The 23,193-nt window shown below is 39.6% G+C and overlaps 4 protein-coding genes and 1 pseudogene across 4 annotated transcripts; 3 read left to right on the top strand and 2 right to left on the bottom strand.

Moving 5' to 3' along the window:
- The first annotated feature begins 1,647 nt into the window (after positions 1 to 1,647).
- LOC126794128 (uncharacterized) lies at positions 1,648 to 3,202 on the top strand. The gene is made up of 2 exons (XM_050520788.1): positions 1,648 to 2,375; positions 2,482 to 3,202. Exons 1-2 carry the CDS (start codon positions 2,019 to 2,021, stop codon positions 3,094 to 3,096), a joined length of 972 nt encoding a protein of 323 aa, XP_050376745.1. The 5' UTR covers positions 1,648 to 2,018; the 3' UTR covers positions 3,097 to 3,202.
- A 2,072-nt stretch (positions 3,203 to 5,274) lies between these two features.
- LOC126794119 (serine hydroxymethyltransferase 7-like) lies at positions 5,275 to 9,894 on the bottom strand. The gene is made up of 4 exons (XM_050520772.1): positions 8,723 to 9,894; positions 6,966 to 7,371; positions 6,161 to 6,262; positions 5,275 to 5,830 (listed from the first exon to the last, which is right to left on the bottom strand). The coding sequence occupies exons 1-4, from the start codon at positions 9,695 to 9,697 to the stop codon at positions 5,604 to 5,606; spliced, it is 1,710 nt and encodes a 569-aa protein (XP_050376729.1). The 5' UTR covers positions 9,698 to 9,894; the 3' UTR covers positions 5,275 to 5,603.
- Positions 9,895 to 12,328: 2,434 nt separating this feature from the next.
- LOC126794974 (uncharacterized) lies at positions 12,329 to 13,808 on the top strand. Its single transcript, XM_050521780.1, has 3 exons — positions 12,329 to 12,521; positions 12,644 to 12,800; positions 13,597 to 13,808. Coding segments are annotated over exons 1-3 (246 nt in total). The 5' UTR covers positions 12,329 to 12,433; the 3' UTR covers positions 13,598 to 13,808.
- A 657-nt stretch (positions 13,809 to 14,465) lies between these two features.
- Positions 14,466 to 17,032, top strand: LOC126794500 (pentatricopeptide repeat-containing protein At1g19720-like). Its single transcript, XM_050521233.1, has one exon. The coding sequence runs from the start codon at positions 14,564 to 14,566 to the stop codon at positions 16,748 to 16,750; it is 2,187 nt and encodes a 728-aa protein (XP_050377190.1). The 5' UTR covers positions 14,466 to 14,563; the 3' UTR covers positions 16,751 to 17,032.
- Positions 17,033 to 19,337: 2,305 nt separating this feature from the next.
- On the bottom strand, positions 19,338 to 21,674 carry LOC126793752 (disease resistance protein RPV1-like; annotated as a pseudogene).
- Between the last annotated feature and the right edge of the window lie 1,519 nt (positions 21,675 to 23,193).

Below are 23,193 nucleotides of genomic sequence, written 5' to 3' on the forward strand. Positions count from 1 at the left end.
ATACAATGACACTGGAACATAACCAAAAACAGAGTTAGGCCCGGAAAACCAGACGGGCTCGACACAGATGATACCGGTCCGGATTTTATCCGGACCCTGATTTTTTAAAAACAAAGCCCGGCCCGTCATACTACAACCGGACCGGACCCGGGTCCTAAAAAAATAGCCCGGACTGAACCCGCGCCCAGCCCGGTAAATTCATGAGTAATGTGCATACTGTTGGTGGGGTTATAGAGGAGGAAGAAGAAGAACATCATGTGGTGTAAAGAAGAATAGATGAGTAATTTGGGGAGATGTCAAATATTGTAAAACAAGTATTCGGGGACACACACAGAGAACTATATATGGTGATGATCAATAGTTAATACAATACCCTTAAATACTGGTCTTAAGCTTCTTCTTATTCACTTTCCGATGAAATCTCAAAAGACCAACATCCTCTTAAGCTGTCCTATTTTCCAAAAACCCACGAGCACCCGACTAAAATAAAATTCCAACTAAAATGTCACATACCCCAACATAAATTAGATTTCCTGGTCCCCCCTTCTCCTCACATCAAGAAATAATAAATTTTTGGATAAATTTAAAGATAGAGACTTGATAAAAGAAACCATACACTCTCATTACTTTAAACATGTTTAGAGCCTAAAACCCCCCCTTAATCATTCATAACCAAACTGCATTCAGTGGGCTGCAGCAAAATTTGGGACCCCTGCATTTGATCATTCACATTATGATTCACTTTCTCCGCCGTTGGATGGGTCCGAAGGCGTACGGAAGGAACGGCCGAGATTAAACTATGGGAGTCTTTGCATTGATATTGAATTCAAGTTGAGGGGGCTAAGGGCCATGATTAATGAAGAAGCATCATCCATTTTGTCCCCAATTAGTTTAATTAAGCCAATATTATAAGAGGGGAGGAAATGTGTCCTGAAAAGACTGATTTGATGCATGGTAGAAAGGTTTTACAAATTACAAGATCTCTCTTCTCCCTCATATACAAGGAACCTCATCATTCCAAACTCTTCCTCCTCTTTTGAAAAAATCAACAAAACAAGAAATATATCTAGGAATGACAAACCCACAAATTTCAATAGAGAATAGAGGGGATGCAAGGAGCAAAGTCAGTAGCTCGAGGAAGAAAAAGAGGAAAGAAGAGGCCAAATAGAGCACTCAAACCAAAAGGTGGAACACACAAACACACACACACACACACTCACTCATTGAAACAAATTACAAGTAAAAATTGAACTTGTAGCTAGTAATGTGATTACACCAGTAGATAACTAAGTAGGAAACCCAGAAACCCAGTCAATCCTAGTCAAACACTTTACAACCCAATAACCTCAAATCTATGGAGATCATATACACAACTCCAACTAAACTAATAACATACCCACTTGGCCAACTCTCTCTCTCTCTCTCTCTCGCTATCCCCACCCTCTCTCTATGTGTATAAAATTGATAATGGGCAATTGGCATGCCTTATTTTAAGTGGGAGAAAAGTAAGAAATTGGAAGGGAGGTGGAGGTGGAGGTGGAGGTCATGAAAATTTCTTGCTCTCTCCTCTCATGCTCTGTATAAGTATCACAGTTCTCTGCTAATCACCTCTCTCTCTCTCTCTCTCTCTCTCTCTCTCTCAGAAACAGAAGCACATACTGATCTTAGTGATTGATAGTGTTTCCTTTTTTGGGTCATTCAGGCTTCTTTATGTAATTTTTCTCTGCTTACAAATCTCCCCTCTTTTAATTCATCTTGCATTCCATTAAACAATGAAAATGGCATATTACCATTCATCCTTTCCCCTCTGTAGGAAACACTCATCATTGCTCCCAACAATCGTTTTCAACCTTAGAAACCTGAGCTTCTAAGATATTCCCTCCTTCCCATTCTTCCATTCCTTCCATTCTTCCTCTCTTTCTTCCTTCTTCTTCCTCCTCCTCCTCTCTCACCCCATTTAAATATCACCTCCTTCTTCCTTTTTTATCCCACTCTCACTTTCATCACAAACCAAAAAAATGGATCCTTCTTCCACCAACTCTGTCAATGGCTTCTACTCCTTTCTGACTCGTGGGATCGACGATCTCGAAAGAGTCTATCTTTCCAATAACTTCATGTCAATCCAATTCCTCCAAAGGGCTCTCTCTCTTCTCCGATCCTTCCACTCCCACCTCACTCTGCTCGTCCAAAAGCTTCATTTACCCGTCGGGGACAAATGGCTTAATGAGTACATGGACGAAAGCTCCAAGCTTTGGGAAGCCTCTCATGTTCTCAAGTCCGCAATCTCTTCCATGGAGAACTACTACACCTCCGGCTGTAACATCACCTCCACCCTCGACTCTCACCGCAATCTTACCCCTCAGCTCTCTCGCCAGGTTCGTCATTCAATCCATTGCGCTGTACAATATTTATGTGTCGATCATGTATTACCATCTAAACAAGCGCAGACTAAAATTGTTTCATTTCGTTCGACAAAAACAGGTCGTGCGCGCTATTTCCGGGTGTCGGCGTGAGGCTTTTGGATTGGAGGAAGAAAACAGAGCGATGATGGAGACGAGAATCGAGCCGCTGTCTTTGCGTTTCGACGAGAGAGTCTCCATAGAATCGAAGCTGAACGGGTTCAACGGATTCCGGGGAGTTCTGTACGCAATGAGGAACGTGAGCACGTTGCTGCTGACGATCCTGCTGTACGGGCTGGTGTTCTGCTGGCCGGAATCGAGCTTCTGCAGAGGAGGGTACAACGAGCAGGGGTGTATGATATTCGGATCACCGTTCATGATATCGACGGCGAGATTGCAGCAGAGGGTGGCGGGGGAGATCGGGAGGATCAGCGAGAGGAGGCCGGGGATACTGATGGACGAGTTCAGGAGGTCGAAGATGGCGATGGAGGAGCTGAGAGGGGAGATGGAGAGGAGGGGGACGATGATCATGGATTGGGAGAGTGAAAGTGGGATTAGGGAGAGAGTGGACAAGTTGAGAGGGTGTTTTGGGGTGTTGAGATCTGGTGCTGAGAATATCAGTAGCCAACTTGATGATTTCTTGGATGAAATTGTGGAAGGGAGGAAGAAGCTTTTGGACTTTTGCAGTCATAGGTAGAAGAAGAACTTACTTCTCAAGTTTAGGAAAACCTTGTCAAGAAATGAAAAGTAAAAAAAAACAATTACAGAGTAGGAAGAGAGGTATTTACTATTAAGTACGTAGAGTTGGGTTTTGTTGTACCTTTTTTTTTAACCCTTTCTTACCTTCTGTTTGTATGGAGATGTTTTTTTTTTCACTGTTCCTCTTTTGCCTTGCCTCTTCTTCTTTGTCCTAGAAGTTACTAGTTACTACATTAAAATTTACTATAGTTGAAAATTGCGTGTAATTCCACAAATTTTTTTCTATGACTAGCAATATCGACTGAGCAGAACTCGAACTCAAAGACTCCTAGGTTAGATAAAACATTAGTAAAGTAAGAAATTTCCATTCACAACTCACAAAAAATTAGAGAGAAATGTAATTTAGGCCAAAGAAAATATTATGTAAAGAGCACATTGTCAATTAGTTATAAATTTCATGTTTCTCTAATTTAAACAAGTATTTTTGGTGACGGACTCATTTCCCAATGCAGAATAAAGAGAATTTTGTGCAAATTTATGCAAAGAAAAATGGTCGTGGACAAATCACTTTATCAAATAAAAATTTCAAAAGAAAGTTACAATCCTTTTGTTTTTAACCAAATGTAGATAGGAGAAGATCAATGTAAAAACAATTTTGTGCAAAAGCAAATCTAGGAACACCATCTTGGACTAGAAAAAAAAAATACAAAAAGAAGATGAAAAAGGTAAAACGTAAAAAAGGGTTTGGGTGAGCAAAGGGGGAGCAAAAGAGAATGGAATGGAAGGTTCTTGTTACTATCTTAGGCTGGGGGGGGGGGGGCACAATCAAAATTCCCATTTTAAAATATGTAAAAACAAATCCCATAGATTTTATGTATATTTAGAATTAATGGATGATATGATATGATTCTTCAAGATATAATTTTTGTTTTGAAAAGATTTTCCCTCTTGTTGGGTTTAGTTCAATAGAGAGGGGGGAGTGTAGAGTGTGTAGAGTAGTAGTGGCGTTTAGTTGTTATAGTAAATGAGTAATGATTCTTGCTGTGAAAGAATGATGAAAAAGAGTGGCTTAAGACTGTAGTCTGTAGGGAAGGAGGTGTGTGTGTATGAGATTCCTGGGTTGCTGTACCATTTTTTAAAAAAGCACCTTCCTTTTGATCTTAAGAAGCTTTTGTCTGATTCGGTTCTCTTCGAAAGCAATGGACTTGATCATGAAACTTCTTCTGACCCCCACACAACTTCATCACATCATCTCTACTTCACCCCATCTAAACAATAATAATAGAACAAAGTTTATAATATCTAGATTTAGACACTCGGGAACACTTGTTATACCCGTAAAATAGACAGTCAAACCGAAATTTGTCTATCCAATCCGCCTGCCTATCTTTATATTTAGATCATTATAATTATAAGCTACAAATGCAAAAGATCTTTCATAAATAAGTCACGATATTTATTTGAAGTACTACATGAGGCGATTATGATATGTTTAACTATGTTCTACGTTTTTTTTTACCATGCAAGTAGAATTGGTTTAAGTAGACTTGACCATGAAATGGTGTGTAACCCTTAAAAAATGCTTCTCTTTGGCACACACAAATATCATTTAGTTCCTTCCCCTTCTTTGGGTACTGTGGAAAATATGATAATTAAATAGGAGAGGGCAGAAAATTTTTCACTTTGTTGCTTCTCAACCGTAACTCGTTCTTTTGGTCCCTTGCCGGAAATTCATGCCTTGCCTCCCTTGAAGGGATCCATATTAGAGTCCAACATAAGCAATATCAGTAAAATAAAGGCGAAAGCTAAAACTAAAAGACAACAAACACACTGATACGATATGATGCATAAACAAATATGCCATTAGAGAAAAAAAGAAAAGAAAAAAAAACAAAACAAAGTGCCAAAGCCACTTTCTTTTTCAGGGTTTCCATCTGTTCTTTCTGTGACCCAAGAAAACATTATCATCCTTAAAGCAGCAGCAAACCGCGGCTCATAATAATCACACCACCAAACACCAAACCAGAAAATGAAGGCTGTGCATCAAATTATTACTATGATTCTTCCAAAAAAAGAAGGAAGCCCCAATAAAGAAAAGGAAAATTTGCCTGGATTTTGAGAGCAATATCTGACATAAAAGAGTGAATGCACTTATACTTTGTTACATGAAGAAAAAACTGCTTGCTGTGCAATAACTACAGAGCTCAGCAATGCCAACCAGATAAAAAAGGACCAAAGTAGATTTTGACAACCAAACTGACACATTAGACAGATCTCATAATGACTTGCTTTATCTAGAATCCAGATACCCCAAAATAAATAGAATAGAGAGATTTAGCTTTCTATAATTTACACAAGAAAATCATCATCTGGCAAAGACTACTACTACCTTGTGGAAACTGGTGAGAATTTCAGTGTTTCTGTAATTTACAAAGAGATAATATGAATTGGACCACAGAACAAATGAAACCAAAAAATGAGTGATGCATTAGAGATGTGACATGTTTAGCATGTATCATATCCTGGCATTTCAAACTGGGATGCAAATGTTTCAACTCGGTTTCGAAGTTCAACAATGTCTTTATTGTTCTGGAGACCTTTAAGAAATTCTTTCTGATATTTTCCATGTTCTCTCTGAACAGCGACAGTAATCTGGGCAGCCCTTAGAAGAAAGTCAGCAATTGTCTCGAAATCAGACTCAACACAACCTCGTGTAGTCATAGCAGGGGTACCTGCAATAGCAAACAAGGCATATTTATACAAAATAAGATGGCCTTACAGATACAAATCTGATGTTGAGAAAGTACTTAAAAATAGGAGCAGGTCCACCATCAAAGTACCAAAAGCTAACATATAACTTCAGCAAGGCATGCAGCTCGAGTGATTTATATCATCGACTAATACAGGCCAAGGATGACAATGCCAAACAGAAATCAAATTGGCCATCACAAATTTATATGAAAAGCTGGGAGATTGAACATATTTCACATGATGAATTTCAAGCAGTCAAAATGACCAAGTCTAAAAGCATTCAAAATACTACAGATAAAATTAGTACTCACCAATTCTAACTCCCCCAGGAGAGAAAGCACCGTTATCACCAAATATGGCACTTTTATTGAGAGTGATATGGCAGATCTCACAAACTTTTTCGTAGTTTTTCCCTATATTTCAAAGAGATCAGAGGAAAAACAAGAATTAGACAGTGATGAGCAAAATTACACACAGGAAGAAAGATAAAGAAACTGAATGATGTACTCAGATGCATGCAACCTATGCAGATACCCATGACAAATGAAACAGAGAAATATATGCTAATATGAAAGAAGTGTACTAGAAAGAGTCAAACAACAGATGAGACAATCAACTATTATCCACAGTTGTTAGTGAATTAGTTTTCGATTTGCTCTTTCTAAATTGATCAATTCTAATAACTAAAATTTAAACTAGGAATCAAGGGAAAAATACCACACATCCTCACAACTCTTTGATTTTTGAAACCGTATTGTAACGGATCCTAGGGAAGAATAACTTAAAGTAGTACTTATTATATGCAAGTTCAACTATCTTTAAAACAGCCTTCACTGAACTAGTTGCCAGAGTGGTGTTTCCTGGTGGATATGTAGACATTTGGTCTGAAACTACTAATGACTAGAAGTGCAATGCTAACAGTTCCAACTTTTTTGCTATTCAGCTATTCTCAAGAAGCTATATTGTATTGAACAATAAATTTGGAGGTAAACTTGAACGTTGACCAAATCATATATTCCAGATGCGGGACAAGAGTCATTTTGAAACTCAACATGTATGCAAATAAATAGCTTTTAAACGCTAGTCCTTTGAAAAGGGGGCAGAAATCATTGATACCTGTTATACCAAGAGCTGTCAGGTCCCAAAGCAACAAGTGATTATCGGTACCCCCAGTAACCAATCTGCATTTTCTTCTTAACAAAGAATTTGCCAAAGACTCTGCATTTTTCTTGACCTGTTTCATGTATGCCTTATATTCTGGAGTAGCCACTTGTTTTAAGGCTATGGCAAGAGCAGCAATATGGTTATTGTGAGGCCCACCCTGTAGTGATGGGAAAACAGCGAAATTTATCTTTTCCTCAAAATCATACAGGCTACTTCCATCCCCATTAGATTGATGCATCCCTGGCTTCCTTGGTTTTGGACCTTTCCGGTAAAATATGATACCTCCCCTAGGACCTCGGAGGCTCTTGTGTGTTGTTGACGTAACAATATCACAATACTGAAAAAGACTCACACACTCCTGTAGTAAACAATAGCAAATACGTTAGACATATTCCAATATATACAAATATACTTTTTCATTACATATGAATCCAGTGGCTGAGACACCTGAGGCATTCCAGATCCTTATCATTTCACTTAAATGGAACTTTTATAAAGTATATGAACAGGTCTTTTGCCTTCTTTAGGACATGGGGAGACACACTGAAAGCATATTCTAATGCACAATCAACTTCGAGAAACTAAAGATAAATTCAGGATGTTATTTTTGGGAGCTTTGAGTCTAGCAATGCTCCTTAGCACTTACATTTTGACTGATACACTTGTTGCATATTAATTTGGTGATGTGGATGCACTTTTAAGGAGAGTTAATAACATAGTCTTACTGTAAATGATCAATAAGTTTACCAATAGTACAGAAGCTCTCGGCATGAACACTAGAAAAATGTACAAAATCAAATGAAGTTTCCGAAAACAAAATTTTCTTTCCACATTGTCTTTTGGACAATCCCACACACAAATTCAATAGTAAAAGACTATACATTCCAACACTGCACTGTGAACGCAAGTTGTAAATGTGTAAATGTAATCAATCCCAAATGCTGCCATAAAGTTATTATCATCTCAAGAGAGATTCAAGTCTTTACAAAGTATTGTACTTCACAACAAACCATAAGTTTAAAATGATTTGTGTGCAGTGCGCCTGATTACTAATTATACTTCCACCCAGAGAACCAAGACAGGTATACCAAAAAATAAAATAAAAAACAAACAAACTAGCCAAACTAAATCACATCTAACTACCATAAGACTACCTTCAAGCCAATCCTCAAAAACATTTGCATACTCTCCTCCCATATTATATGTTTCATTTAATGCACTTTCTAGTAATTTTAGCTCACTTAATGCTCAATAAGAGATAAAGGATATTTTAAGTTTCAAATTTTCAGTTATATAATACTATACTATAAGATATAAAAGATAATAATACTTTAAGCGTTACTTGATGCACTTTCTAGTATCATTTATCAAGACTTAAACAGAACAAAACATGGAAATAGCACAGTTCAACCAACATCTTAGCAGCAGGGAAAGAGGTCTGATATCTGATATGATCAATCAATTTTTTTGTTTTTTCCATCATTTCTATAAAGAAGAATGTGATCATGACTTAATCACTGTGAGCATTAAACAATATATGGTCTGACATATTGTTGAATGAGTGAGATACGTCCACATCTAATCTTTCCTATAATAATCAGTCTACGCCAAGGTTACAAATATGACATCAAGGAATATTAATAGCATCACACGTACACAAAAATTAAGTTACAAAATCCATCAAACAAAACTAGATTTAAAGCTCATACCTTTGCTGCTATAAGACCACTGATATGAGCCATATCACACATCAAGACAGCTCCACATTTATCAGCAATCTGCCTAAACCTGGCATAATCCCACTCCCGAGGATACGAACTCCCACCACAGATAAGTATCTTGGGGCGATAATCAAGCGCCTTCTCCTCAAGCTTATCATAATCAATGAGCCCCGTTCGAGGGTTCACCTTATAAGGCAGACTATCAAAGAATATCGAAGCAGCAGACACCTTCTTCCCACTAGGAGTATAATAACCATGACTCATGTGCCCTCCTGACGGCGAATCCAAACCCATAATCCGTTCATTTGGCAGCAACAGACCAGTGTAGACGGCGAAATTAGCCGAAGTACACGAGTAAGGCTGCACATTGACACCCCATTTCTCAGGATCAAGACTGAAAGCAGCCAATGCTCTTTCGCAACACAGCAATTCAATCTGATCGATATGCTGATTACCAGTGTAGTACCTCCCTCCGGGGAAGCCCTCGGAATACTTATTCGTCAAGTGGCTGCCCAGAGCTTCCATCACAGCCCTACACACGAAATTCTCCGACGCAATCAATTCGATGCCCTGGAACTGCCTGCGCCTCTCCTTCTCCATCATTTCATGTATCTCCGGGTCGGCCACCGCGAGCGGCTGGTTCCCCCAAGCCCGAACCGCGGCCCGCCGCGCCTCCAGCCCCTCCGATTCAACCGCCAGGCACTTGGAAGGCGGCGGCGGCGGCGGCTGATTGAACGGCGACGACGACAAGTCCCTCGGCCTTTTGGGGCAAATTGAGTGCCCTAAAAGATTGAAGCTCTCACTCTCCTCCTCCTCCTCGTCGCGATCGTCTCCATCCTCAACCCTAATCTTCTCCTCCTTGAGCAGCTGTAGCGGGACAGTTGGATTACAGCTCGTCGGAATCGAACTCTGGTGCGAGTTCAGCCCCAGAAACAAACTCGGCTGAGCTCCGGAGAAATCCATCAACCAAAACTCTCAATTCCCTTATCAATATGAGTAATCGAAAAACTGAAAATTGCAAAATTGATAACCCCTCTTCAACCAGAGAAGCAACAACAGGTTCTAAGACAGCCACACCGGAAGTAACGAAGCGACGATGATCGGCCGGAATTGTTGGTTTCCATGCACAGAATTTGAAACAGACTGAAGTGAAATGGAAGCGCGAGTGAATCACAGAGATTTGCTTTGGAGAAGAAGAAGCGGAAGATAGCAGGTGTGGGTTTATATAGGGGATTAGGTTTTTCAATGAGGAAAATGAACCTGGATGCAAAAGCGGTTAAACAGAGTCGACCGGGAATAGCCGGTAGCGTGTCACCTCGTCCCGGTAAAGTAACCGTGGTGGAGTTCTGTAGGTTGTTGAGGGTGGACGAGATAACGTCCAGGTTCAGGTTGGGGAGTTAGATACATTATTTTAGGCTGGACTTGGACTTTGCAGCTCTGACCCGACTCACAGTTGGTTCTAAAACTTGGGAAATTTTTTATTATTATTATTTTAAATTAATGGATTATTCGGATTAGAGAAGCCAGCGACGCAGCTCATCTAACTGTCTAACTTGCCACTTGTTTTTGGGTGAGTTTGACCCGAAATTTTGTTAATGAGTTTAAATTTTTAAATAATATGATTAATGTATTTGATAATTAGAAATTATAAATAATTATATAAAATTTTTACTAGAATTTCTGATTATGATGGAGGGATTATAACTATTATCTTACAATTATATTTTTGTAAACTCACCACATTTCAAATACTCACAACTGATTATTCAATCAACTTAGGTGCAGTTGATTATAAAAAAAACTCACTTCGTAGTCAAACTCGTCATTTATGAGTTCTGAGATTTTTTAATAAGATTCTAAGGTTAAGTCAGATTTAACCTTAGACAAATAATCTGACTAAAGTATTTGACAAATAAAAATTATAGGTGATTATATGAGAATTTCACACACACCGAGATAAAATTCTAAAAACTACAAATTAGAGCTTCTGATTATGAGGGAGAGATTATAATTTGTCTATTACCTTACTACCACACTTTTCTAAACTCACCACACTTCAAATACTCACAACTGATTGAAAAGCAACTACAATTGATTATAGAAAACTCAATTCGGAGCTAAACTTGCTATTTTTGAGTTCTGAGATTTTTTTGATAAGATTCTAAAATTAAGTCAGATTTAATTATTGAAACTCAATTGTCAGTCTTCTACGAATTTCGCTATCATTATCTTCAACATGGCATGCGGACCTTCAGTTATCGTAGGGGAAGCCTCGTGCAATTGCCATGTTGGGATTGTTCGCATGTGATAGGGGTCATGGTAATAAAGAAGCTAGAATGTGTGTACGCTGCATTTTGGGTAATCTACGCTACAGGATGCCTTAGGTGTTAGGTAATCTGTAATCTATTACGTACTCGTGAGTTGTGATATTGAAATTTCATCATATTATGTGATTAGTTATGGACATTTGTTAGGCGTGAACACTCGCTGTGTGTATTGTTGGCAATATCATAGTATAGTTGTCAATATGACTTTCTATAAGGATCATCCAAATGATGAAATTTGGTATTCCATACTTTCGCTTCATTTCTTACCTGCTCTTTCATCGACCGACTTACTTTACACATAATATTTACATTTCCATTGAATGTCGCGATCTTATACACAAACGTGTAACGACATTTTTTTGTCAGCCGAATCTTTTAATTCAGGTATTTCGGAGTTTAGACAACTAGAGTCTAGCCGCATCTCAGTCAGGGGCGGATCCAGCCCTGGCTTGACTGGGCTGGAGCCCAAGTGAAAATGAAGCTCAGAAAAAAAAACTCAACCATCTATTAAAAAAATTAAAACATCAGCACGAGTCTCTTTCTGTCTCTCACACTTTCGCGTCTTTTTCTTTCAATCTCTGAAGACTTTCTCGTCTACTTCTGCTGATCTGGTAGCCTCTTCTTCTAATCATTTTCTCGAGTTCTCGTTCAAGTTTGCATATCACCACTCACCACTCGCAATTACTCGTCGCATTGTTGAGTATTTTATTTGCATACTTGGAAATTAGAATCAAAGTAGTGAAGTTTATTAATTAACATAAAGCGAGATAAATACATAATGAAATATAAAATAAAGGTGTGTAGAGATTGTTTATTCTGATGACAGATATCGACATACCTAATATAAGAAGAATTTTTTTTGTGCATCGCGTAAAGAAAAGTAATTTTACGTTTCGTATAAAATTAACCCTAGTGGCATTTCAATCATAGATCCACCACTGATCTGAGTCGTGGTCAGAATAAACCACCACTGATTGCGGTTACACGAACTGAGTCCAGGGCTGCTTAGCAAAAAAGGAATGCTTGATTATCAACACAATTAGTCGAGGTAATGTCAGATCACCAGAGTCCAGCCGCATCTCAAAAATTGACGGTCAGCACAACCACCAAGCCAACACGAACCAAGTTGAAGGCGGGGCCGCTAAACATAAACCAATGCCCTATTTCACGAACCGAGTCGAGGGCTCGGTCGCTACTCGCTAAACATAAGCTAATGACTTGTTAGCAACACATCCGCCCCCACTAATTCTTTATCAACCCGAATTACTTTTGCAGACCAACAAGGCAAAAAAGAGTATTTAAGACTTGAAGTCATCCTCAGAAAACCAAAACCATCGAAGACTCTGTCCAGCTCAATCGTCTACTTTCCGAGATGTCTCTGTCTTACTGGGACTACATCACCCTTCTCCTCCTTCGTCCTCTCCTCGCAGTCGCACTCGTCTTCTTGTTCATAGCTTCCTGTAACTTTTCTTCTTCACCATTTAATAATCGTCTTGTTACTTCGCGAATTCTGAAGTTGTATTGAGGATCTGGGTATGTGAGAACTCTAGTAATTTGTGGATTTCTGAGCGTGAATTCGCAGGTTGGTATTTGGCGTGGAAGCTGGTTTTGGTTCACGTTCCTCTGGTTCAAGAGATTTTCGGGTTGAAAAAGAAGCCCTTCGTGCCCAAACCCGAGACTCGTGGTCGATTTTCTAAGTTTTACAGTACATTGGAAACCCATAAGTCAGCTTCTAAATGGTAATCTTTCTTTTAGTTCAAATTTTAATGCTTTTCGTTCTGGGTTTTGATTTTCTGCTCTGAGATAAGCAATCAAAGGCAAAAGTTTTTGCTCAAGTTTAGAAATTGGTGTCAGTGGACTCTTGATTTGTAGCTAAAGTTATTTCTTTGTTTCACTGCATTGAAAAACAAATATAGAATCGAGTTGGGTGATCTCAGGTTGTTCTACTACTTGGTGAACTTATTATAGTTGGTTGAGTCATGTGTTCTTAATTTGCATACCTTTTGTGAAGTTGGTTGGATTGTAAATTGGCATTTTCATAACGATTGAGAACTAATAGAGCAGCTACCGAAGTTTAGTTGTAGTCACAAGTCCTACCTCGGATTGTAAATTGGCATTTTCTATGAATAGTTAACGCTAGCTCTTCCATCTGCACTCGATTATAGGATAATTCCTAGCATATCAAACTGTTATGTGAATGTAATTTGATAAGATGATTCAAGCATCTTACGTAAACTGGTGGCGCATCCATCTGATTCCGCAATCCTCTTCCTTCCTGAAATTATTTGCAAACATAGAAGAAGGTTGTGTTTAGGACAGTGTAGGATTACTTTTAAGAATCTGGTGGTGATTAGAGTCCATAATATATGGGAGCTTATTTGCCATTGAGGGCAAAATGTGAAAGGGCTTGGCTACCGTGTAAGTCCATACTCTAGTTTCTTGATACTGGCAAGTAATGCATTCCTATTTATTCATTCTTGCAAGAAATAGGGATCTGTTATTTGAGAAATATATTAAATGGTTTCAATGTTGCAGAGATGAAGGGGGCAGAGCAAAGTTTGGTTTATTTGTGTGATCGAAGGGTAAGAGAATGCACCGACACCAAGTTCGTTGTTTGATCACTTTGATGTAAAGAAAGAAATTGACAACATTTTCCAGGAGTCTTTTGAACAGTGGAGATTATGTTCCTTTGTATATAGATTCATTTGAACTGCTGATGGTCAATTGTATAGAAAGTCATTTGAACTGCTGATGGTTTTTGTATATAGATTTTAAGAGTGAATCTGACCAAAAGGGCTAGTCACAAATTCAAGAGAACAAGCTTGGGGCATTACTTGCAGAAAAACCCTCTACAAATTTTGATATTTCGTTATTTGAGCTAACCCGGAATAGTACTATATACAGGATATGATAGAAAGTTGATGGTATGCTTATTGATAAATCAGAGATATTCTCCTTACATTGACATACTTCTCCTTTGTAATCTAATTTCTAGAACAAAAGATAAACCCTCCTCAGCATAGTGTATTGAGTGAAATAAACTTAGTTCGATACAGAGATAGAATAGCTGCACATTAGTATAACAATCTTAAGGCTAGTCTGCTTCTAAAATCAAATTAGTCTATACAATCATCAGTTCATCACCACATCAATGTAGCACAAAAAATAAACCCGAAATGCAACTATTTTCACCAGTGGATGGAAATAATTCTTATCATGAGTGTTCCCATTTGAAGTGCACAATAACAATAAGTTTCTTTTTCCCAAACCATAGATCACATAAACGGCGTCGTATCGGCAAGGGGCAAAAACCCAAGCTAAAACCCCAAAGCTTCATCCTCATACTTCAAAAACACAAAAGAGTGAAAAGACAAAGCCCCCCTTTGTATTCTGCACCAGAGCTTCTCTCACTCTCACCCTCATCCACTTCCCTTTGCTTCTTCTTCTTCTTCTTCCTCACTCTCTTCTCCTTAAACTCACACACAACTCTGCTCCTTCAGCCATGGAGCTTCTCCGTTCTTCTTTTCTTCCCAACACTCCCTTCTTCACTGACCCCTCTCCCTCCCAACCACCCATCACTCCCCACACGCCCAAACTCAACTTCCGAGCTTCCATAGACTCCCCCACACTCTTAAACCCTCAACCCCATCTCGCTTTCACCGCCAAAAAAGCCGCAGACTTTACTCAAAGTCCAAGAGCTCAACCCAGCTCTGAGGTTAGTCACTGCATTTCTCTACTTAGAAGTAACCATGTAGCTGACTGTAGACCAATTCATGCTCTTGCTCTGAAGTCGAATGCTTTTGAGGTCAATAGATGGGTTGGGAACAAGCTCGCCAAGCTTTACTCCAAGAATTATGAGCTTTTGGACTATGCCCAAAAGGTGTTTGATGAAATGCCTAAGAGAAATGTACCGACTTACGCGGCGTTGATTAGCGCTTATTGTCGCGCCGAGCTGTGGGAGGAGATGTTTGCGGTGTTTGGGTTGATGGTGGAGGAGGGAATGGTGCCTGATGTTTATGTTGTGCCTACATTGTTGAAGGCGTGCGCGCTGACGAAGATGGTGGGGATTGGGAAGATGATTCATGGGTTTGTGATAAGGAATGGGATGGATTCGGATGTTTTCATGGGTAATTCGCTTATTGATTTTTATGCCAACTGTGGGGATTTGGGGTTTGCTGTGAGTGTGTTTGGTGCAATGAGGGAGAGAGATGTGGTTTCGTGGACTGCGCTTGTTTCGGCTTATATGAATGAGGGTCTTTGTGACGAAGCGTTGGAGGTGTTCAGTTCGATGAAGGGGATTGGAGTAAAGAGGGATTTGATATCTTGGAATGCGCTTGTTTCGGGGTTTGCACAGAATGGGGAGATGGAGATGGCTCTTCAGTATTTGGAGGCGATGCAAGAGGAAGGATTAAGGCCGAGAGTTAATTCTTGGAATGGAGTCCTTTCGGGTTGTAGTCAGAATGAGTATTTTGAGGATGCTTTAGATGCATTTTATAGAATGTTGTGTTTCCCGGAGGAGCCAAATTTTGTTACGATTGCAAGCATTTTGCCAGCTTGTGCAGGTTTGAAAGATTTGAACTTGGGCAGGGCAATTCATGGGTTTTCTCTGAAGCGTCAGCTTTGCGGTAACACCTATGTGGAAGGTTCCTTGATTGGTATGTACTCAAAATGTGGAATGAAAGATTATGCAGAGAAAGTTTATTCCACGGCTGAGACCAAAAGCATTGGCATGTGGAATGAGATGATTGCAGTTTATGTGAATTCAGGAGAAACAGAGAAGGGAATAGATCTTCTAAGAGTAATGCATCACAATGGTTTAAAACCTGATGTGGTGTCCTATAACACAATATTGGCTGGCCATGCAAGAAATGGTCAAAAGAATGAGGCATATGAGTTGCTTCGTGAGATGGTCCGAATGGATTTGAAACCAAATATTATCTCCTTCAACGTTTTAATTTCTGGTTTTCAACAATTTGGACTTAGTTTTGAAGCACTGATATTGTTATGGACCATGCAAGCCCCATCTGATGGCTGCTTTGCTGATTTTGTGCTCCCTGAGTCAATTCAACCAAATTCCATTACTATTGCTGGTGCTCTTGCAGCTTGTGCTGATCTCAAACTACTATCCCAAGGGAAGGAAATCCATGGATACATGCTGAGGAGAGGCTTTGAGCCTAACGTCTATATCTCAAGTGCATTGGTTGACATGTATTCGAAATGTCTTGATATTGTCTCAGCAGCTAAAGTGTTTAGGAGAATTGAGGACAGAAACACAGTCTGTTGGAATGCTATGATTGCAGGCCATGTCGAAAACATGCAGCTGAACTTAGCTGTTGAGCTCTTCCGCGAAATGCTGGAAGAAGGTCTTCAACCAAGCTCTATTACGCTCATGATACTTCTCCTCACTTGTGGTGATATGGCAACTCTGAGATTTGGAAGAGAATTACATGGCTATATCATAAAGAGTCAGCTTGATCATTCTGATAGTACGCTCGCAAGTGCCTTGGTAGGCATGTATTCCAAGTGTGGTAGTATCAAGGAAGCTAAATCAGTGTTTGATTTTGAAGTTAGAAAAGATGCTTTGCTGTGGAATGCAATGCTATCTGCTTATTCAACTAATGGAATGCTCAACAATGCCATTGCTTTGGTTGGACAAATGGAGTTAGTGGGTGTTGTGCCTGAGATTTGATGTTCACTGTGCTTTCTTCCAATGGTCTATGAGAGAAGCCAAGCTAAAAGGCACAATTGAACTAGTCTTTAGTGACTGGATGCATACCCAGTTGAGCTTTGATGCTTTTGGATCAAAGGAGAATTCTTGTGCAGCATTGGCCACTGCTCCGAAGTAATAGCAAAATGCAATTCTTGAAAGTTAGTTCCTACCTCAGAGCTAACCTGCTATAGAGCCTCATGTGCTTTTGGCCATTGAGACTCATTCTCCGGGTCTTTGGAGTTTGCCGATGTTCATAAGAAGGTATCTTAGATATCATTAGTCTTTTGACTGTTTTTTCCCTTCATTTGATCTGTTTCATTTTGGGAGAATATTTAACTTAGCAGTTTGCATAATTGAAGAAAACTAGACTTTTAGTGGTTATGGAATTCTATTAACATGCAGAAATTAGAGCTGGTTGTTGAAAGAACCTTATTCTTTTATAATAGAGTAAAACTTTATTGATGTTTGCATCACAAAATCACATTTAAAGCATGCTGCGCACGCACACAAGTACAAGTTACAAGATTTTTATTACTTACCAAGAAAAAGTTACATCCCTTATATCGCAGGTTGAGCTGCGTGGAACCATCTATATTTAGTTGAATGATCAAGCGCTACTTATAGGCTTAACCAAATACTTAATACTGTATTTATTCTTCCTCGGCCTCGGCTCACATTTGTCTGTGGCTGCAATGTTTCTGATCAGGTGCTAGTGATGGCGTGGATCAGGACATCAGGTCCACCGGGGCTCAGTCGCTTCGACTCGATATACCTTCCACCCTGTCGTTCAACACGAGCCTTCAAAATTTGTCTAGCAGTCTCCATTGTCTTACGACTGCCCTTGTATGAGAACACGCCAGGAACAAGAGCTTCCTTGCCCCAAAAGAAAAGCAAAACCAGAAAAATACATAACCAATATTTCATGCTTCCCGTCATCACTCGTTATCAACTTGCAGTCTCCTCCCAATGATCAAGTGAATCAGAGGTGGGGTGTTTGGACTTGCTGCATATATAGACTACCATTTTGACAAGTAAAAGTGGATGGGTACTCAATGTAAAAGAAGTTTAATTTGTTGATCTTTAGTGCATGTCAATATCATTCATTGCATTCAGAACTAAATTAGCACACTCCAGGGTTTCTCATTTCTTTCCAGTTGAGTATTATTTTCTTAAGCAATTAAACCACGCAGACATGAAAATCCTACTGTAGATGTCACTCAGAAAGGTCTTTTACTTGCATGCTAGTATTGTGCATATGTCTGCTAGAAAAGACAAATGCTTCCACCGATCTTTGGTTAAGTTCGGTTTTAGAAAATGTTGCCAAGATTCCAAGGGTCATAAAATTCTACTTGGCAAGGTGGGTTTAAGTTGGTATTCGTTCATTCATCCATGCTTGTTTTGCTTCATGTACCTAAGAAAGTTGGAGGCCGACTCACAAGCTTTGTCCGTAAGCAGTAGGTGTTGGGGGAACTACAAAGTCGGCCTCAATAAACTATGTACGAAGTGGTGCCGCTACATTTGAAATGGACAATTCTTCTGGTATCAACTGGAATATCCCTCTGTTTCTACAAGTTGCATGGATTCTGTATGCGCCGGTGCTCCAATATTGAAAGCTCTAGGATAAGTATGGCTTCACACCCACGATGCATTTGATGCTTGTTGATCCTTTAACACAAGTCTCAACCCGTTTTACCCAACTGAACTTGATTTCTAATGCCCTAACTTATGCCTCTTGACTGATGGAAGATAGAAATTGATATTTTGATCTCATGCAACGTTGTGTAGAAGAGGAATACCAAATTACAAATACACCAACGACAGCTAGTTGACGTGGTAACTTGCAATAGTTAAATGTCCGTGACATGAATTTAAGCACACAATGTTTACTGTGGAGTACACTATCTTGGTCAGAGTTGATTCACGTTTTTTCTATATTTCACTCGTCCCGATTGTTAAAGAGGTTAGGCGCTGTATTGGTTTCCCATTGTTATACCCGTCATCTAAATTGTACAAGGTTTATAATAAGCTTAGTTATGATACCATGGGATACTATGACTAGCTTTATAAAAGGGGGAATATGCAATTGCTAGTTTGCTACAATAAGATTGGAGGCCAACAACCGAACGAAAAACAAAAACACTAGAGAAGATAGTCGATTATTAATATTCAAGAGATCTCAAGGTTACATTTTAGTCGTATCTTTCTTGTGAATCAATAAGCAAATCAGTGTCTGAATATGTGACAAGATTGTTCAAATTTTTATACCCGGTTTCACTTTGAAACAAGATAAGGCACATAAAAGAACCGAAGCAGTACATCAAAATCAGCCCCTCCGTGAAAACTTACCAATTCTCTACTGAAGCAGCTGTTGCCGGTGACCCTGGCGAGTTCTCAGCGGCCGCGGGAGGTTTCTTACTGCCAGGTCCAATGGAGACTTTAACCATTTCTGGTCTTAAAAGTTGGCCTCCAAGTAAAAAGCCCCGGCATATTTCTTGAATGACAATACCATCTGGGATTCTGGGAATTCTTGAGACTCGTGCAGTAGCTTCATGCACCTGTGACAGAAAGTTGAAAACTTCAAAATAGCTTTAACAGATTTATATTAGGCTCATATTGGGTGTAGAAAGAAAAGCTACATGTAGTTTGATCTCTGTTGGTCATCAGACAAGAAACAAATATATCCTCAATACAAGAGAAAATACACACCCTTGAACCTTATATCAGTAAGCAAACCAATATATGTGTAGCACTACCTTGTAATATTCTTTTTACACGATCAATGTCTTCCCCTTTAAAGAAACATGCGAGATCCAGAAATAGTTTCTTTTCTGTTTCTCTTAATCCATCATAACTAAATTTTAGGACATTAATAATTTTTTTTATCAGGACTTTTTTATAGTCTCTCCAATGCTTGTGACCATAATTTTTCACTTCTACCATTGACAGATGAAATCAAAACTTTAATAGCTAATGGAAGGCCCTTACAATACTTCAAAAATTCCTTGGATAGCTTACGAAAGCCTTCCCCAACCAGCTGATCTTGCTTAAAGGCTTTCATGGAACATCTGAAGAGCTTCAAGACCAGTTAATGGTTTCACCTTGTATACTTTATCCACTCCAAATGCACTGAGCAAATGTTCATCTCTCGATGTTAGAACGACTCTACTCCCTAGACCAAACCAAGTACGATTGCACAATGCTTCCAGTTGTTCTTCCTGATCCACATCATCAAGAATGAGAAGAACCTTTCTAGCACATAGTCTATAACTGATTATATCTCTTCCCATTTTACTGGTTTGCATATCTACATTACTTTTCAACATATTCCAAAGAAGTTTCTGTTGTAAATGAACTACCCCTTGCTTTTCGGTTACCTCTCTAACATTTTCCAGAAAGCTATCCCCTTCAAACTCAGTTTTTATCCTCTCAGAAACAACTTGTGCAATAGTTGTTTTTCCGACACCATCCATACCCCAAATGCCCATGATCCGAACATCCAGATAACCCAAGTCTAAGTATGAAAGCATTTCATTCAGGTGATGAACCAATCCCAACTAAACCCTCAGATGTTGATATTATTTGATTCAACTCAGTAAAAATCTTTTGAACAATTTCTTCCTTAATTTCTGCTTCAGACCTGCTGGAAGGTAGTAGGTAACATAAGTAAGATCCCAATATATATATAAGGAAAAGGCCTGACATTCTCAGAAAATAAAAAAGGAAGAGACTAAAGCTACACAAGAGAGGTAATTGAAGGTTCAACAAAAAACGTCATCTGATAAACAAAATAAAAAACTGTTCAATGTAACTTTGATCTAAGGATCAGATAACTCAGGTTACTCAGCTATTATGCAAATCATTTGTATAACGAAGACAGTAACCAAATGGGTTTAGCTGAAGTTACTTTCACAGAATCCATGCATTCTTAGAAACTTAAACTGTTCCAGAGTTACTGAATTACAACCTAAAGGTTTTCAAATTTCTAATTTCCCATGGGAAGTAGGAAACATGCAATAAGTGAAGACATCTTTACCCATTTTGCAAGTGCCATCCAGAGAGATCGCAAACTTCAGATAGAGCATCTCTCCACCTCTCCACCTTTCCTGGATTTCCTCCAAACCGATTTTGATGCTTCACAAACGCTTTAACAAAGTCTTACCCTGTTTGTCTTCGTACCTCAAATGGATGAACATCATAGAACACTGGGAGCACTTTTTGTTCCATTTCTTTCATGCATTCAACGCTCTTTGCAATCTCATCCAAACAAAATGCAGAATTGGCGTAGTTTCGTGAAAGAACCACAGTAAGAAAAGGTTTGAAGGGTGACAGTAAGCAACAATATGATGTTATGTTTGGTTCAACAGATAACTCTGCACTGAGCTAAGCACAACACACTTTACTATCAAAAGTACTCAAATTCTGTGCCGACCCTAATCGCAACATTGAATTCATAAATGAGAACCACACAGTTTGACGGCTTAAAGGTTTCAAAAATTCACCATAATCCGATACCAGACCAACCACTTGCTAGATTCCACAAACAAACACCATCGATGACTACAATCCTTGCAAAATGTCCGAAATTCTTATAGAGTAGCATCTTAGCTGATGAATCAAAGGCATTGCCACGAAAATCACCGTCCAGATTCTGAAGTCCCGTAATGATCCAAAATATGATTCGGCATTCGCACTCTGAAGAATATTCTTATACTCATAGCCAATGAAGAGCCTACATTCGATTGCTTTAAAAGCTCAATTTGATTAACAATCTCACCATTCAGTAAACATCACTATCATTCTAACAACTCAGAGGCACCAACAATACTAACTGAAACTTCAATCACTATAATCCAATCAGAAACCCTAATTTAAACCCTAAACAATTGCAAATTCGAACCTGCTAAGAAGAGGAGTGGCGGCGGCGGCCCTCGCAGGCCGGACTGTGATTCAAGTTCTTGGACCATGCCGACCTCAAACACCAGATCTCGGCGCTGGACCTGATTCCGGTGATCGACCACCACTGGTAGAACGCCCTTACGCTGATGCCGTTAATCTCCGCGATCCGGCCGTGGTTGATTTTTCCGGTGACTTTCTTGGAATGCGTGGCGAGGTAGTTGTCCGGCGGGAGCGTGATCTTGCACGCGTCGCCGAGGTCGACGACGAAGTCGCCGGTGACGGGGTTGACGGTGTAGTTTTTGACCGCGGAAGGGAGGAGCCCGATTGGGAAAGCCGTAGCGGGTCAGCTCGGTGTGGGCCGGCGATGGGTCCGGGTCGGGTTTGGGAGGAGAGAGAAACGAGGAGGATGAGGAGATATTTCGTCATTGTTTTTTTTGTTTTGAAATTGTTTGAAGAGGAAGATGAAGATCGGTCTAACGACGCGATGATTTCGTCAACAGCGGCTAACGACGCGTCGTTTTTGACGGCCCTCGCGGTTAACTATGGAGGGGTATAACTGTCTATGGAGGGGTATAACTGTCTTTTGGAACGTATTCATAGCGTTTTCCAACATTTCCGACACGAATTAGGATATTTCCGGCCCGTTTTCGGGAGTTTCCTTTGATTCACAATATACCACACTCCAATTGATTGTTGGACCTGCTTTAAAATGCTCGGATAAGGCACAGACCTTATGTGAAAAGATAATTTTACCCCTATATTGAAACTATCTGGCGGTAGAACCAGCGAGGGGTATATCTATCTTTTTGAATGTATTTACAGCGTTTTCGAACATATCCGTCGCGAATTCGGCTATCTACGGCATGTTTCTGGGTGTTTCCTTTGATTCACAATATTGATTGTTGGACTTGCTTTAAAAATGCTCGGATAGCATTGAGTATGATCAGATCATATGTGGAAAGACAATGTTACCCCTATCTCCACGCTCGATACTTCATCGTCAGTGAAGACGGGTACATTTAGTTTTACTTCTCTCAGTTGCACTTAACACACCCAGCTTCAGGTCTACTCCATTTTTATTTATGAATCAATCATTTCATCGCTCAACTCCAGTAATAGTAGAAGATGCCCTCATTGTTACATAAGCTCAGAATTAGCCTCAGTGAAGCATAGGAATCAAAACCGTACTTCCCAAATCTTTGGTAAAATAGTCCTTTTTTTTACGTTTCCAAGGCATGTCTCTGGTGCCTCCTGAGATGCAATGATATCTCCCCCTAACTGTACATGGTTCCGGCACTTCCACAACCTCGACACTCCTAACACTGCGCCGCTCATGCTACCACATCACCACCATCCTTTCACCCCTCGCCCCTTCCAACATCTTACACCAACCTTCCCCTGAAATCACACTTGCACCAAACTGAATTGGACTCATACTCAGTCACACTTAAAAGATGGCATGAACAAGAGTTCCTCCACACCTTCACAAAATCCACATTGTCGATTTGATCCAACAAACAAAAGCT

The sequence above is a fragment of the Argentina anserina genome, chromosome 5 (assembly GCF_933775445.1).
Source record: "Argentina anserina chromosome 5, drPotAnse1.1, whole genome shotgun sequence".
Taxonomy (NCBI): domain Eukaryota; kingdom Viridiplantae; phylum Streptophyta; class Magnoliopsida; order Rosales; family Rosaceae; genus Argentina; species Argentina anserina.